Source organism: Morus notabilis, unplaced genomic scaffold (genome assembly GCF_000414095.1).
Source record: "Morus notabilis unplaced genomic scaffold, ASM41409v2 Scaffold1303, whole genome shotgun sequence".
NCBI lineage: Eukaryota > Viridiplantae > Streptophyta > Magnoliopsida > Rosales > Moraceae > Morus > Morus notabilis.
The window spans coordinates 608,284-625,766 of NW_010365936.1; the positions used below are offsets into that span (position 1 = coordinate 608,284).

A 17,483-nucleotide genomic window follows, 5' to 3' on the forward strand; every position below is an offset into this window, starting at 1 on the left:
ATAAAGAAATACTTCAATTATTTTGAGAACTTTCCATTTTTTTAAGATTAATTTTATTTAAATTTTGGAAATTGTATTTAATAAAGATTGAAAAGGGTAATCTTAGTATTTTTTTTTTTTTTAAAATAGTTTTTTCAGAGGGTGTTTTGGGTGTCTTTATAAATACAAAGGTTGTTTTGAGTATTTGTATAATAAAATGGATGAAAGTGGTATTTTGACAAAACATAAGTGGTGTTTTTGAGCATTAATTCCTTTTTATATATTCCAAAATGAGAAGGATATATAAGTCCTTTCCATAATTAAAACCACCTCTTAACATAACACTAATAATAAAACGAGATAAGGGTTTGACATGAATTTAATCAAAGCATAAATGCGATGCAATTCATAAGGTAGAACCATAGAGTACCTCAAATTTCATAACATTGTTTTATTTACTATACCAAAAAATAAAAAAATATTGTTATTTATATTGAGTTATTTAGAAATTCAATGCATATTAATAGAATCACTTTTTATTTTATTTTATGAGATAAAATTAATGGTTTTCATTTAAAATATTTAACAACTTTTGTATTATACTTATGTTAACTTTGTCTCACAAACGATCACTTTAGTTTTTTATTTTTTTTTTGTAATAAGAAAATAAAAAATTAAAGTGAGAGATTGTAAAATAGGTATAATACAAAAGATATTTTTAAAAATATACGTTTTAAATTTATTATTATCATATAATAATAATAGAGAACATTTATCAATACGGTAGGGTAAATATAATCACTTCAAAAAAATATCAAAATTACACATGGAATAAATAGATAAAAAAAAGTCAAATATGTGTAGGAAAAAAACTAATTTTGGTATTTTTTTCTTTTAGGAACTAATTTTGACATATCCTTTTTTTAAAAAAAATTTAATACAGCTTTTAACATAGGGGCTCTTTTTAAAGAGAGAAAATAGTTTAAGAACCTTTTATGAGATAAAGTTAACGATTTCCATCCAAAATTTAACAGAGAGACCATTTATGAGACTCTTTTTGAGTTCAGGGACTATTTATAAAACAAAATTGGCTATAGAGACTAAATCTAAATAGAAAAAAATTCGTGAACTATTTTTGAGTTTAACTCTTTAAAAATAATTCATATGCTTTGTTGTACTAATTTATTTATTTTTTGCTTGAAACTTTATTGCATAAATGACAGTAAATGATTGGAAGCAAATCAAATCAAGTACACATCAAAAGAAAGGAATGTTTATAGTTATAAAAATTATCATAACTATGATGCAAGTCTTGTTTCAAACGCTTGATTAGCCTAAATGCATGGTTCTGGAGTCTGTATTCCTAACACCACAACTCCGAGTCCAACTCCCCATTACATGCAGCAACTCACACTGAACAGGTTCAAATTCCCAAAGAAGTTGAAATCATGCTTTGATTTGATACAAAAATTGTCTCGCTCCAAAATGAACCCTACCCTAATTCCTGCCAAGAAACTTATCGAGGCATTGTCATCGCAAAGAGGCGCTGGCTGAGCGTCACCTTGTGGCCTCGATCGATGGCCTCAAAATAGAAAACAAATGGGAGGTTTAGAGAAGGGGGGAAAAAATCAGCCAGCCTGAGCCTTTGTTAGAGTGTAATCCGCATAAAAATAAAAATAAAAATAAAAAGTCCATTAAATTTACTCGAATCACATATTTCTCCATTGAATGATTGGTTTTTATTCATAATTTCGACAAAAATTCTTATTTGATCATATACAGAGAACTTAAAAGAAAAAAGTATACACCACTTGTACATATAGCTACAACTTAAATATTAAAACAAAAATATAAACAAACGAGGTACCAAGGAAAAAAAAAAAAAAAAAAAAACAGCCAACATGGACTTTTGTAAATTGATCCTCAGCTATTACACATGATGGACGGCAGGCCGAAATGAGTATTGTTAGTCTATCTGTATTCTGTACAAGAAAATGGCATCACCTCTTGCTGATCTTCTCCTTGCCTACACCAAAATTGCCCCAAAGCGTCAAGATTGGATAGCATTAGAAATGTTGGCATGTTTAAAGTGAGAATTTATAAAAAGAAACGAAACGAGAGAAAAAATAACTCACCAAATATATTTGATTTCAAAGGAAATCGAAGAGACGATCCCTTCACTTTTAGGTCCTTGAGTTGCTTGTTTCTACTCTGTTTTTCCGTTCTTGCTGTATTACTACTACTTTCTCCTGTTAAAATATCATCCCCTCTCTTTACCTTTTCATGATAAAGGGCCGGCGGGGCAAGCCTCAACTGAGGCATGTGTTCCACCTGGACAAATCTTTGTTCCTTCTGCAACATGTTCAACATCTCAAACTGCAGCATCCAATATTGCAAATTTGATTAAAACAAACATTTGAGAAGATAATACTATCAGCAATAAGCTAAAGACTGCTTCTTACTCGTGATATTTGCTGGAGTCCATAGGAATAGTCTGAGGCATCAATTTCATGTGGGAAAACAGTTGTTCCATGAGTTTGCTGGGATTTTGACAGTAACTTCTTTACTAGGCCGTTCTCCACAAGGGTCGATTTACTTTTAGACCTCTGGGATTTCTTCTTAGGCATACAAACAGGGCATCCAAATGATGAGGAGCCAACACTCGATGTGCCATTCTCCAAAACGTCACAGTGAAGATGAGTTGCATGACCGCAACTGAAAACTCGAATGCTGGAGCTAGAAATGTTCTTGGCAAGGAGACCATTACATATACAACAAAGTTGACTACGAGGGGCATACCCGTGAGATGCTCCTTTCTTGAGTAAACTCATTGTATAGAAAGTGTCATCTTCTATCAAGGATTTAGCAGTGTCCTACATAGCATATTAGTCATACAAGCCATTACATGAAAAGAATCCCATGGTAAGGTCATTACATGAAGCTAGCTATTGGAGATTCCAGATAAACACACATCATTAAAACGGAGCTAACCACATAAGTATAGATATAAAAAAAGCCAAGTAAAATATACCAGAATTCTTCTTTCGAAGCCATATGTTCCAAGCATCCCCAGTATCGTGATTTTAAAGTCACCAAATTCCTGGCTACCATTGTCAGAAAGGAGTTTGGACATGATGATCGGAAGGCGAACATATCCAATCATGCCCTCAACAATCTCCTTGATGAACTGAGAGAACAATTTCCTCAAGATATTAGCACCTTTGTGGGATCTAGGAATCCTCCACCTGATTATGGATGCATCATCATCATCATCTTGTTCACTTGACGTCTCAGCTAAGTTTCCATTGAGATTTCTTCCTTCAGAGTCTCTTCCATCACCAAATGAACCCATCAAAGGCTCACAAAACCTGCATTGAAATTCAACAGGTGGTTAAACTGTGGGGAAAAAAAAACACACACACACACACTTAGATTATGACCAACTCCATAAGCAAGCTATCTTAAGCAAATACTCAAGGCCACGACAACTTTTGTTGTTTGACTGGAAACAAGACAAAGTATATACTCCGCATAACGTGCATCCTCTCATTGTTTTTATCATGATTATGCAGAGGCCATACACTGTAGATGAGATCATATCACCAGGGGCCATAGTCTCATATTTGTGATCTTGAGCCACACATACAGCCAACAAGAGGAAACACGCAAACAAAAGGAATAATAGAGATTTGGTAACCAAGAAAGAAGATGGAAAATTGAGAGTGATCATACGAGTCTAGTAATCTGAACCATAGTATCTCTGATTCTTCAGGATTCAAACGAGGGGTGTTCCGTTGGCACAATCCAATACAGGAATGCAATATACTTTGTATTTCATTCACCTGTAAGAGAATGTTACAAATACAACAATATAAAAATGACATTCTAAGATGCAAAATGCATAAAAACTAGTAGACACAGAACAGTACACTCTTATCCGAAAATAATCAGACCTTGTCCAGATTTTTAATAGTGCTAAAATGCTCTAAGCCAGCAGTCCCACTTCCTAAACCATCAGCAAGCTTGACAAACTTGTCGTTGAGGCTAGAAAGTGTAAGTAAAAGAGCACTGCCAACATCACCAACCCTTTCCAATAAGAATGATGCAGCATCTATTATTCCATGTTCCTGGCATAGCCGTAAACAATGTTCCACGCGATAGCTATCAAAAGTCTCAAGGAATTTGAGAACTGAACCAGGTTCATACTGGCACAATAGCTGCAATATTTCAAGAACCAAAAGAAACAAGAGCTTTTAGACTTGAGGTAGTATGAAATCCCACAGCCTATACAATCAATAGACAGTAAAAATTAAGAGATCAGTAGCACCTATATAAACAAATGTACTTGCCTGAATTAAACTTTGGTTTCGAAATAAAAGATGTTGAAATTGCCTACCCAAATTGATGGATAATATGCCCGTTTAACAAAGTCCTTGAGGGAGGGTATTTCTGATTTTTAATTCTATTTTTACGTATGGCTAATGAAATGACACCTTAAGTTGCCAACAGTAAAAATTATGAGGCACGACTGAACAAACACAAGTTCATTAAGAAATACTAAAGCCTGAATGAAAAAAGAAACAATTGCACTCTTAATTATTGTAGATGTGCTCACCTCAAGATAAAGTTCAATCATATCATCTGTCACATGTACAGGATTGTTACGCAGAAACTTTGGGAAATCAGAGATTCTTTCCAAGTAGGCCTCAAGTCCTTCGGACTTATCCTTCATATCATCCTTTTTTAGATAATCAAAGTTGAGGTTGCCAGATAAGTGTACCTCTACAGATGTTTTTAAATAAAGGAAAAGGCTTTTTGGGTGAGTGTGAAGCTTAGATAGGATATGTGGGAGCTCATCACTGAAATGGTCAACAACCAAGACAAAAGTGCCCTCTCTGAAAAGGATCATAAATCCTTGAAGTTAAGTTCTGGCTGAAAAGGGAAATCCACGACAAGAAATAACATTAAAAAAGATCAAATATAACATAAGCACTACCTGTTTAGGTTAACCAATTCAGGAATACGGTTAATGACTGCTGAACGAAAAACAGCACGGTCATCGTCATTCAGCTCTAATAACGCTTTGTTAATAAAGGAGAAGGCATGAACAGGTTCATCTACATCTTTCATGTAGCTATCCAAAGCAGCAAGATACTGACGCCTCATTGTATGAATTAGGGCACAAACCTAAATTGACAATGTTACCAAGTGTGAGTCGACTTATCCAGACCAAGTCTGTAATCCTATAAACAAGTCTTTGAGGCAACATCGAGAAGAGTAAATGTACCTGGTTAAAACGTGATTTCTCACATAGCTGTAACACATAAGAGGCATCCCAATAAGTCTCAGGCACTGCCTTCACAAGGGAAAGGACCTGCTTCTCTCTCCTTTTTGAGATTACGCTATGTTCAGAAGCACTCGATGGAAAATCCTCTGATGTCAAATACTCTAAAATCTGACCGAGAACTCTTTTTGATATATTAGCTCTTCCACATGCAACATAGTGTGCAATAAACTCGTATAAGTGTCCTATTTCTTTCTTAAATGGCCACTCTTCGACTGATGCCCCGTCATCACCACAAGAAGATCTATCTGCATCTGAAAAGTTCCTATCAAGAATACGAACGAGAGCATCTACTGTATTCTGAACCAAAAAATTCCGACTTTCAGCCATTGAAAGGTTCTCTTCCTTCGCTTCCATACTGGGATCAGCTGAATTTTCAGACAAAAATCCAGGCTGTGGGATTTCATCTTCTACAAAAGCACATCTCAAGACATCTAGAGTAGCTTCAGTATCTAGTTCTAAGAGGGGATACAGGTTTAGATGTGCCCCTCTCGATGATAAGTTTGAACCTACTCTAGGATTAAGGGTATCAGAGTCCTGTAATAAATATTGCAGAAGTTCTCCTCTGAGAGATGGCAGGCGTGAAGGAGGAAGTTTACCATGTCCTGCATATCAAAATAATTTTCCATTTTTTCCCCTAATCAGTTGCATGAAACTAGCAAAGGAAATAACGGGGTTAGTCTTTCTCCAGCAGAGTTTAACATCACATAGATACAAATAGAGAAATTTGCTTGAGGTTATTTATTTATACAAATAAAAAGATTTCAAGGTCCATACCTGGAGGAAAAGCAAGGCCTGAAAAGCAGTACTTCAAATAAACGAGAATCCTATATCTGTTAACAGGAACAGTATTAGAAATAATAAATAATAATAATGATGATGAGGATGATAATGACAATGATAATACATAGGTCAAAAGTTCTTATATTAGTGTTTGATCTTAAAGATTAAAACACTTCCAGTGAGATCAACTGGAATAACAGAAACGTAGTTCTTATTTGCATTTTCGGTCAAAATCAGTTCTTATTTCTGCATTTGGTCAGATTTTTCATTGATTATTATAAATTCACTATAAAGATGTGATATAACAAAATCTACCAGAACTATATACTACCAAAAAACCAGACAAGTTTAGGAGTTTAGAATTCGAGAGAAATAAGGAACCATACCCAAGGGCAGCAGCAGCCTCTCTTTGACTCTTGTGTAAGACTCCCAGGAGCTCCTCTAAAGGTGCCCTGAAATCATCCAATCCCTTGTTGAAGAGATAAACCAGTGCACCATACAATCCATGCTCCTGGCATAACCTCACAACCTACAAAAAGAAAGTAGAAAGAATGGTCCACAGCTAAAGTGAGAAATTATAACAGGAAAAACCCAGTTCCATATCAGCAAATTTTAGCAAAGATATGATAGTTATATACCTGGTTGAAATCCAAGGAAGAAATATCCATGTGAAGGACACATTGTTCAACTCGCAGTAACCACCCTTTGCCACTATAATGCTCCACGAGGGCTTGCATAATCTTAGAAAGAGATTTGAAAAAAAAAAAAAAAAAGGTTTAATATGTGGAATATTGCTTATAATACATGCATAATACTCAAGCATCAGGCAATACCTCTGGGGGTAGAGAACCGAGCATGTCCCTTAATATATATGGTTCCAGTAGTTCCAGAAATGTTTCTAGCAATGAGAGGAAAAATCAGTCAAAGAACAGCATCGAATAGCAGTTAAGCAGGATAATTTACTCAGCAAATGATACACCATTAGCACGATTTTCCAATGTTTTTAAATCAAGAAAGTACATCACTAAAATGTTTTTCAGTATGAGACAACATGGTGTGAGACATAATAAGCTGCTTTCTAGAAACTTACCTGGTCTAATTGTAAAATAGAGTTGCCTACTGCATACTCTAAGTTCTAACACATAATGACTTTTCCCATTTCGTGTAAACAAAATTTTCAAATTTTCGGAATTTAAAATTTCAATTTTAACAGGCCAATAACAGCATATTTAATGCAAGAGAATGGTATGTTAAGGATACCTTTCTGTTGGACAGCTAGAAACTTTGAGAAAATTTCATCAAAAAGGATGTCAGTTCTCTTGATATGTACACAGAATTCAACTGCAACTCCACCAACACGGGTATATTGCTCTTTTATTTCATGGTGCACACAACTGCCTTTTCTGTTTGGGTGATCAAATTGATCCATTTTTTCAATTTGGTTGCAGAACGCCACTGAAATATAGGAAAATACTTCTTCTACATAAGAGAGAAGCAACTCTACCAGGTAGGGCATAATGGCCTCCTGTACAGCATCCAAGGTCCTAGGAAGGTCAATAACACCATGTGCTTGACCATCATAAATTGTTATTGCCATGTTCAAGGCACCCATCCAATCACCCGCTCTCCGTAAGACCTGAATCCGTTCTTTCCAAGGGAGAAGACGGGGCACAATAAGATGTGCTGGTCCAAGAATATAGATAGATGCTCCCCTTACAGATAAGCAATTGTGATAAGCCTTTTCAGGATTCCCAAAGACGTTATTGAAGTATGTATGATAAGAAACAAGATCATCCCCAGAAGAACCATCAACAACAAAACTTGTTTGATGAATCATAGTTCCATCCCTTGCGAATAAATAAAGTTGTCCTGTAACAGTTGGAATCACCAGCATCTGGATAGGTATAAAACCCTCAATTATCCTTGTAGTTCTGAAAAGAACTCTAATGGCTTACAGAGAATTTAAAATAAAAGAAACTCAAACCCATAACATGGACATGTTTTTAAGGGACCAAAAAAATTTAAGAAAATCTATTAATGGAATCTCTGCATGACAAAAGACAAATGATAAGCAAACTAACATATGTACCTGATCATCCAACCAAGCAACACCTATAGCTGCACTGTCGAGAGACCATCTTCCATATACTTTTAGCTCTGATTTGACCAACTTTGCGACCTGAACTTTATGATCCCAAGCAACTGCTAGCAGTGAAACTTTTTCTGAAGCTTCAGCGGGAGTATTTTCTGCAATAGATACTTGTGTGAAAAAGCTGTCAACATAAAATTGAACAAACCAAGTGACTCCATACCAGTAGACAAATTATCCGATTGTGCTGTGCATTTCCAGGCAGTGTACGGCATGGAACCCTCCCGAACCCCATCTGGCCTAGAAAGTTGTGCATAGACTTCCAAAGTGGGACTGAGTCTCACCTGAGACAAATATGCAGCATTTATATAATCTGAACCAGCATTATCCACAAAGAAGCAAACATTAATTCATCAAATAAGAGGCAATTGTAATTCGTCTTATCATCTAAAAGTTTCATACCACCAGAGCAGTTTGATGCGTGACGAAGATGACCACACCTTCTTCAACCAAAGAAGAGCCTTCATTAAACAGTTTCCAGCCTGCATCTCCCCCAACCACACCCCCCACCATACTGCCGATGCTGCTAGCTGAACCCATTGTATTTCCCTGAGCAGATGGTGAAGCACCTCCAAAAGGTTCATCAAAGAGGAGTGGCGAAACAGATAGCACTGTGCCCGTTCTTTTCCCATCAAGAAGACACTATCTCAATCAATATACATACAATTAAATTTGGAGGAATTAAGTTTAAGTAGACAGATACAAATATAAGTCACTTTCTTGATACTGTAGAAAATCTTACCTGTGTTTTAATAGAGAATCTATTAAGCAAAGGAACCACTGACAGACCATGTAACAGAACCAGACCCTTACAATCCCCAGTTACTGCCTTAAATTGACGTGTAACCTGAGAATCCTGCCCTAGAAATAACGCATGTACAACTGGTGCAGTATGCTCTCCGGTAATAACTTTTGCCGCTGAGGCTCTCTGCACATCCCAAACTGTAACATGGCCGTCACCATAACCAGCCAGGAGAAGGTCCCCTTGCTGATTGAAGCATATAGAAGTTACAGCAGAGTAAGATCGGTCACCTTGCAGCCCTAGCATGACCATCTGCCATAAATGAAAAGATAAGTAACCTCAGGGACAAAACATCAAATGCTGCTCGACAGCTGAATAGCGTAATCACAAGGTCAGATATTTTGCAAACTGAACCTTCCAAAATCATAAAGCTTTTTTTTTTTTTTTTTTTCAATATACAAATATAAATGAAATCAACAACTCTGTTGCTTCTCTTGATCTACATAAGAAGAAAAATAGCTCACCACTTGTAAGTAATAATTAAAAATACTGTTGCTTGTGGTTTTGTAAAAATGAAAGGCATAACCGAAAAACACAACGAAAGAGAATCACTTTATCCATCATGCAAAGATTGTATGCAAAGCATAAAGCTACTTATATCTTGGAGCAACCGTAAAAAATCAAGTACTTGTTGCTCAGAAATTAGAAAGAGCACAATCCAGTGACATAGTTCAATCGTCCAAATATATCATTGGGAATTCGCAACTAATTATTTTGTCTAACCTCATATTCACGATGTCATTCTTTCTCAAATTTGTTTTCAACAACACCCTAAAATTAATGTCAAAACCTATAGACGATTCAACTAGAGCAGGAAACAGATAATGCAAAAGCATCAAAGAAGCAGGAAATTTGAAAAGATATACGAGAAATAGGAAAATGAAACCTTGGCATCCATTTCATCAGCGTTATGAGCAGAGTATTTACTGGGAACTACAACAATAACCCCTCTTGCCATTCCTACAGCTATATAATTAGCATGAACTGCCAAGGTTTGCGGTGAACCATAATCGCGCCTGAATGCCTGAGATGAAATGGTCCGTGTAATGGTATTGTTGGCAGCAACATCAAAGTATCCGAGTGTTGTGGATCCCCTACGAACACCCTCAAGCCTCATTGGTTGCGCAGCCGCACCCTCTTCCCAGTGCAAACCCGTTGAAGCTTGTTTCTTCTCGAGTTCTTCAGCTAACTCGAGCGGCTTCAAGCGAGATCTCATTTTCTTTTCTGGTCTTTCACTACTTCTCCTACTCTCCAACTGCCCAATTATCTCTTCAACAAGTTCATCAATGTCACTCGTTGAACCAGCATTGTCACCAGTAAGATCCTCATTATTATCATTGGAAGAAGCAAACTTTTCTAACGAATCTTCTGTTTCCAATTCCACTGATGTCAATTCCTCACCCATTTTACCATTGTTATCAGTATTAGGCAAAGAAGAGGAACATCCATTTTCATTATCATCACTGACATCCAAAAATTTTGATCTTTCATCCAGGCCATTTTCCTCAGCAGAATCAGATTTAGACTCCAAATTACTCGTTTCAACATCGTCCACAAATGTAACCGCAGAATTCTTTTGACAATCAACATCCTTTCCGCTATTGACTAGGGTAGAATCAATCTGAGGTTCAATATCGGCGTCCAACAATCCCTCACCAGTATTATCAACCCTCGATTCATTGTCTTTGGCCTTGTTTAGAACTTCATCTCCCTCGAGGGAACTCTCAGAAACCCTATCTCTACTCAAAATTTCACTGCCAATGTCAGCTACCACTGTCCGCAAACCATCCGTTATCTCATCGCCATTACTATCTTGACTAATTTCCGAGCTAATTATCTTCAAATCACCATTCGAATTGGATGGCAATTCATCAGAAGCAGCCTCGGAGTCATCACCGAGTGTAGACCTCAATTCCCTGCCGTCAAGAACCTTCCTCAAACCCTCACTACTCCCAAGACTCCTCCTTGACTTGATTGCGGCGGCGTGAGGCGACGGAACGGACCTCGAGGCCGCCGCCGCCGCTGCGAGCGCCGCCCCGGGCTTCGCATTGGAACGGACGCCTCCAAACAGCGATGGCAAGGGTTTCGAAGCCCTACGAAACAAATCCTCCGGCGACGACGAGGGTTCTCCGGCCGACTTGAACCGCGCAGACGAACCGGTCCTCGATCCGACCGGCCTTTCCTCCAATTGAGGGGACCTGCGAGCCTCGTCAATCGAAGACTCCGACGAGAGCCTCGAGGCGGAGACCGAAACGGCGTCGTAGGAGGAGCGGCGCGGCGGGGACGGAGGAGGAGACGACGAGGCGGAGGAATCGGAGTCGTTGAGGATCTCGTCGATCGTGCGGTGGGCAATTGAGGTGAGATCGCCGCCGTCGTCGTCGTCGCTGGAGAGTTGCGAGTCGAGGAAGGAGTTGAGGTCGAGCTCCATGGGAGGATTGGTGATCATGTCCGAATTAGCTTGTCGTAATGGGTTATCGTCTTGGTGGGTTTCCCTGTGAACTCCATGGATCGTCTCTCGGAGATTCAGGCGTTAGAGAAAAGGCGGCAGATCAATGAACAGTTAAAACATAAGAGATAAAACAGAAGTCAGCAGTAGTTGCAATTTACTCAAAAATGGGTCCAAAACTTCCATGTGTCCATTGTCCTCCTTTTTCTTGGTTTCTACACAAGATTGTTACATATAGAGATTTTTGGGAAATATTTGGCATGATTATAATATAAGCTTATAGATTATCAAATTCTAAGATTGGATATAAAATATCTTATGAAAAAGATATTATCTTATTCGTAAAATTTTGTTTTAACAATTTGACACGTATTTTTAGGCCCCGTTCACTTCGCTGATTCGAGTTTAGAATTCGAGTTGAGATGTGACTTTATGAGAGAGCTTTTTACTATAGTAAAAAAGTTATATGTGATTGTTTGTGAGAGCTTTTTACTGTAGAAAAACTCAAATTCTAAAGTCGAATCAACGAAGTGAGCGGGGCCTTATACTCTTTGAATTTCACAAAAAATGCAATAGTAAAATGTTCCAACTTTAAAATCAAATGGTTCAAACATAGTAACACGATGTCATTTAAAGTTTTGTAAGAAAAAACGTTGTAGTGAAAAGATTTGAAGGATGATTCAAACCTAGAAACAAACAAATATTGTGCATAATATATATTTTTTTATGTGGACTCAAGGAAAATTCTCATCTCTTCCGTAGATCACCTAAAGCTTTTTTCCTATTCCTCTTTCCTACTTTTCAGTGTTTAGCATAAAGAATACAAATATATAAACTTAGGAATGAGTTAATAGTTAACACAGCGAAGTATATACATGCTAGACAGTTTTTTGGTGCCATATTCCATCTAATTCACATGTAACTGATCGGTCCCGTGAATCCAATTTCTCCATATAATTTGTAAGCAGCAAAAAAATCCTGGGGTTCTTGGCCACAGGAAGACCCTTCAACCAATCTCTAATTGCCATGTGGAAACCTCAAAAAGAGTATAAATTGTTGCCTTAAAACTCCATAAAGTGAAGCTTTTGGGTCCGTTTGCTAGTTCTTGGTCTCTTTTCCTCTTCATTGCTTGCCTCTTTTTATTGCCAATGGCTGCTCTTACTGCTTCAAGTTTTGCATCAAGAAGTTCAAATGTTAACTGTGGAGTGTCATCTTCTGGATCAGATTCTATGGCAACTTTGGAAAAAGTTTGGTTGATGAGGCAGAACAAGACTCATTATGGACAAAGAAATCGTCAAAACTAAGTTTTGGGACAAACAAGGAGAAGAAGATACAATGGAAGGCCTTTAGGCCTCATTCTTTGTGGCAGTGGTATGGTTTTAGTATTTGTGGGGACAGAAGTATGCCCGTGGAGCAAAACCGGTGGAATTGGAGATGTTCTCGGCAGCCTTCCACCAGCTATGGCTGGAAAGATTTTGAGATAAATTTACTCTCTCACACGACTTAATCAAAATTGTACAGAAACTAGGCGCATTTGATATTTTATGAACCATTCTTCTCTTCGAAAGCAATTGATTTGGTGCAATGAATGACATAACTCAAGGCTGATATGTCATATGATTGAATGAACAAGGTTTGGGGCAAAAACAGGATCCAAAATTTATGGTCCTATTGCTGGGAAGGATTAACAAGACAACCAACTTCGATTTAGCCTCTTGTGTCAGGTGAATCTGCCTCCGCTCTGTTACATGTCAATTCTATAGCAAATCTTATGAAATATTTCAAGTTATATTAGACATAATCTTGACTTTATGGTTTAGGCAGCTCTAGAAGCACCAAGGATTTTGAATTTTACAAGCAGCAAATACTATTCCGGGCCATATGGCACTCATATTTGATACCCGAAACTTTCAGTACTTCTGATTATCAGAGTGCCTTAGTATGTTATTAATATTTTGATATTGTATATCAGGTGAAGATGTTATTTTTATTGCTAATCACTGGCACAGTTCCCTTCTACCATGCTATCTCAAATCCATGTATAGAGCCAAAGGCTTATACAAGAGTGCTAGAGTAGGTGAACATCTCTCTCTCTCTCTCTACATTGCTTACCAAGGAAGATTTGCATTCCCAGACTTCGTACTCCTCAATCTTCCAGATGATTCCAGAACTTCTTTTGATTTCATGGACGGGTATGCACGGTTATCGTGGATTCTATAAATCACATCATCTTTTGCTCCATTGTTTTACGCATCTTAACAAAATACTGCAGTTATGAGAAACCGGTTAAGCGAAGGAAAATTAATTGGATGAAAGCTGGAATCTTGGAATCAGATGGGGTCTTGACAGTTAGCCCATACCATGCTCAGGAACTCATCTCTGGCGGAGAAAGGAGTGGAATTGAATTACGTCCTTCAAAAAAATGGAATCACCGGGGTTGTGAATGGCATGGATGTCCAGGAGTGGAATCCATTAACTGACAAGTACATAGCTATCAAATATGATGCTTCATCTGTAAGATCCTTATAGAGAAATTGACTCTATTAAGTTAGCATCACCAGTGTTTTCTTTACTACATTTTCAACAGATCTTCTTCTGCTTTTGACATGATCAGGTAATGTATGCAAAGGTTCTTCTGAAAGAAACCCTCCAAGCAGAAGTAGGTTTGCCTGCCGGTGGATAGAAATATCCTAGTCATAGGCCTTATTGGTAGGCTTGAAGAGCAGAAAGGTTCAGAAATTTCCCTATTTCATCAGAGAGAATGTTCAGATCATAGTCTTGGTAAGCATAAAACGTTGGAATTTCTTCTCCGACTTCATCGGAGAGTTTCAATTCTGCTTTTTCAATGACTGAAAACGTACCTATTTTATTCTTCTGCAATCGAAATACTCGGGGGACTGGAAAAAGGCCAATGGAGAAGCAGCTTCAGCAGTTGGAGATATTATATCCTAACAAGGCGCGAGCCGCAAAATTCAACATCCCTCTGGCACATATGATTACAGCCGGAGCCAATATCATATTGGTTCCAAGCAGATTTGAGCCTTGTGGACGCATTCAGTTAGATGCTATGCGTTATGGATGTGTAAGACGCTTGTAAAGAAAATATTGCTTTGAAAGCTAGTAGCTAATATTAATCTAGAAAAAATTTGCAGGTACTACCAATTGTTGCCTCAACTGGTGGGTTGGTGGATACTGTCAAAGAAGGTTTTACAGGCTTTCAAATGGGAGCCTTCAATGTAGAAGTAATATAACTCATTTCCTTGTGAACCATAAGAGATAAAGCGGAAGGGATTTCCACAATTTAGGGCAAGTTATAACTTATTTGTGGGGACAGAAGTATGCCCGTGGAGCAAAACCGGTGGAATTGGAGATGTTCTCGGCAGCCTTCCACCAGCTATGGCTGGAAAGATTTTGAGATAAATTTACTCTCTCACACGACTTAATCAAAATTGTACAGAAACTAGGCGCATTTGATATTTTATGAACCATTCTTCTCTTCGAAAGCAATTGATTTGGTGCAATGAATGACATAACTCAAGGCTGATATGTCATATGATTGAATGAACAAGGTTTGGGGCAAAAACAGGATCCAAAATTTATGGTCCTATTGCTGGGAAGGATTAACAAGACAACCAACTTCGATTTAGCCTCTTGTGTCAGGTGAATCTGCCTCCGCTCTGTTACATGTCAATTCTATAGCAAATCTTATGAAATATTTCAAGTTATATTAGACATAATCTTGACTTTATGGTTTAGGCAGCTCTAGAAGCACCAAGGATTCTGAATTTTACAAGCAGCAAATACTATTCCGGGCCATATGGCACTCATATTTGATACCCGAAACTTTCAGTACTTCTGATTATCAGAGTGCCTTAGTATGTTATTAATATTTTGATATTGTATATCAGGTGAAGATGTTATTTTTATTGCTAATCACTGGCACAGTTCCCTTCTACCATGCTATCTCAAATCCATGTATAGAGCCAAAGGCTTATACAAGAGTGCTAGAGTAGGTGAACATCTCTCTCTCTCTACATTGCTTACCAAGGAAGATTTGCATTCCCAGACTTCGTACTCCTCAATCTTCCAGATGATTCCAGAACTTCTTTTGATTTCATGGACGGGTATGCACGGTTATCGTGGATTCTATAAATCACATCATCTTTTGCTCCATTGTTTTACGCATCTTAACAAAATACTGCAGTTATGAGAAACCGGTTAAGCGAAGGAAAATTAATTGGATGAAAGCTGGAATCTTGGAATCAGATGGGGTCTTGACAGTTAGCCCATACCATGCTCAGGAACTCATCTCTGGCGGAGAAAGGAGTGGAATTGAATTACGTCCTTCAAAAAAATGGAATCACCGGGGTTGTGAATGGCATGGATGTCCAGGAGTGGAATCCATTAACTGACAAGTACATAGCTATCAAATATGATGCTTCATCTGTAAGATCCTTATAGAGAAATTGACTCTATTAAGTTAGCATCACCAGTGTTTTCTTTACTACATTTTCAACAGATCTTCTTCTGCTTTTGACATGATCAGGTAATGTATGCAAAGGTTCTTCTGAAAGAAACCCTCCAAGCAGAAGTAGGTTTGCCTGCCGGTGGATAGAAATATCCTAGTCATAGGCCTTATTGGTAGGCTTGAAGAGCAGAAAGGTTCAGAAATTTCCCTATTTCATCAGAGAGAATGTTCAGATCATAGTCTTGGTAAGCATAAAACGTTGGAATTTCTTCTCCGACTTCATCGGAGAGTTTCAATTCTGCTTTTTCAATGACTGAAAACGTACCTATTTTATTCTTCTGCAATCGAAATACTCGGGGGATTGGAAAAGGGCCAATGGAGAAGCAGCTTCAGCAGTTGGAGATATTATATCCTAACAAGGCGCGAGCCGCAAAATTCAACATCCCTCTGGCACATATGATTACAGCCGGAGCCAATATCATATTGGTTCCAAGCAGATTTGAGCCTTGTGGACGCATTCAGTTAGATGCTATGCGTTATGGATGTGTAAGACGCTTGTAAAGAAAATATTGCTTTGAAAGCTAGTAGCTAATATTAATCTAGAAAAAATTTGCAGGTACTACCAATTGTTGCCTCAACTGGTGGGTTGGTGGATACTGTCAAAGAAGGTTTTACAGGCTTTCAAATGGGAGCCTTCAATGTAGAAGTAATATAACTCATTTCCTTGTGAACCATAAGAGATAAAGCGGAAGGGATTTCCACAATTTAGGGCAAGTTCTAACTTATTAAATGTGGCAGTGTGATGCTGTTGATTCTGGGGACGTACAATCGGTGGCTAAAGGTGTTAAACGAGCGCTTGCAACGTATGGAACTTTAGCTTTGGCAGAGATGATCAGGAATTGCATGGCTCAAGATCTCTCATGGAAGGTAAGCAAAATGATATCAAGTCAACATGACCCAAAAAGTAAGGAGATTTCCTAGTGATTGAAATATGCCATGGTATGTCTCATGGAAGGTAAGCAAAATGATACCAAGTAAACATGACCCAAAAAGTAAGGAGATTTCCTAGTGATTGAAATATGCCATGGTACCGGGTCCTGCAAAGGAGGAGGTGCTGCTAAGTATGGAAGTTCACGGCAGCGAAGCTGGTATTGAAGGAAATTGCTCCACTTGCCAAGGAACATGCCGCAACCCCATGAGAGGACCATATCCTCCATCCAAAACTACTAGCATTGTTTCTGTTTTAAGTGCTTTTTTCTGACGTTGTAATGTAAGCGTTACTAGAAAAATGATAAAATGATACTAACCTTATAACAAAAGCTGATTATTCTTTACCATATATGGCTTGCTAGTGGCTAGCCACTAATCAGTTTCTAATCCTTATTATTGCTTTAAGCTATTGATTCATTTTGTCACCGAGAAACGTTTAAATTAAACATATACCTAAATGCCAACGTCTCACGTTGGTATAATAGCAGAGAACTTGTTATATAACATAGAAATATCAAACAC

At 37.8% G+C, this 17,483-nt stretch overlaps 1 protein-coding gene and 2 pseudogenes across 1 annotated transcript; 2 read left to right on the forward strand and 1 right to left on the reverse strand.

The window, feature by feature from the left end:
- Positions 1-1,874: 1,874 nt before the first annotated feature.
- Positions 1,875-11,726, reverse strand: LOC21402568 (vacuolar protein sorting-associated protein 8 homolog). The gene is made up of 19 exons (XM_024172725.1): positions 9,944-11,726; positions 8,998-9,309; positions 8,658-8,897; positions 8,419-8,539; positions 8,196-8,353; positions 7,367-8,000; positions 6,940-7,004; positions 6,745-6,846; positions 6,493-6,635; positions 6,101-6,156; positions 5,267-5,928; positions 4,976-5,166; positions 4,595-4,874; positions 3,933-4,196; positions 3,712-3,821; positions 3,011-3,347; positions 2,442-2,852; positions 2,115-2,355; positions 1,875-2,005 (listed from the first exon to the last, which is right to left on the reverse strand). The coding sequence occupies exons 1-19, from the start codon at positions 11,501-11,503 to the stop codon at positions 1,980-1,982; spliced, it is 5,913 nt and encodes a 1,970-aa protein (XP_024028493.1). The 5' UTR covers positions 11,504-11,726; the 3' UTR covers positions 1,875-1,979.
- A 925-nt stretch (positions 11,727-12,651) lies between these two features.
- Positions 12,652-14,918, forward strand: LOC112093714 (annotated as a pseudogene).
- A 145-nt stretch (positions 14,919-15,063) lies between these two features.
- Positions 15,064-17,040, forward strand: LOC21402569 (annotated as a pseudogene).
- The last annotated feature ends 443 nt before the right edge of the window (positions 17,041-17,483 follow it).

Bases quoted from the DNA above. Each gene is read 5' to 3' on its own strand.
- LOC21402568 (XM_024172725.1), bottom strand. From the start codon at position 11,503: ATGATCACCAATCCTCCCATGGAGCTCGACCTCAACTCCTTCCTCGAC. The intron at 6,157-6,492 runs GTATGGTTCCTT...TCCTGTTAACAG, and splicing joins GAGGCTGCTGCTGCCCTTGG to ATATAGGATTCTCGTTTATT. The intron at 3,822-3,932 runs GTCTGATTATTT...ATTCTCTTACAG, and splicing joins CTATTAAAAATCTGGACAAG to GTGAATGAAATACAAAGTAT.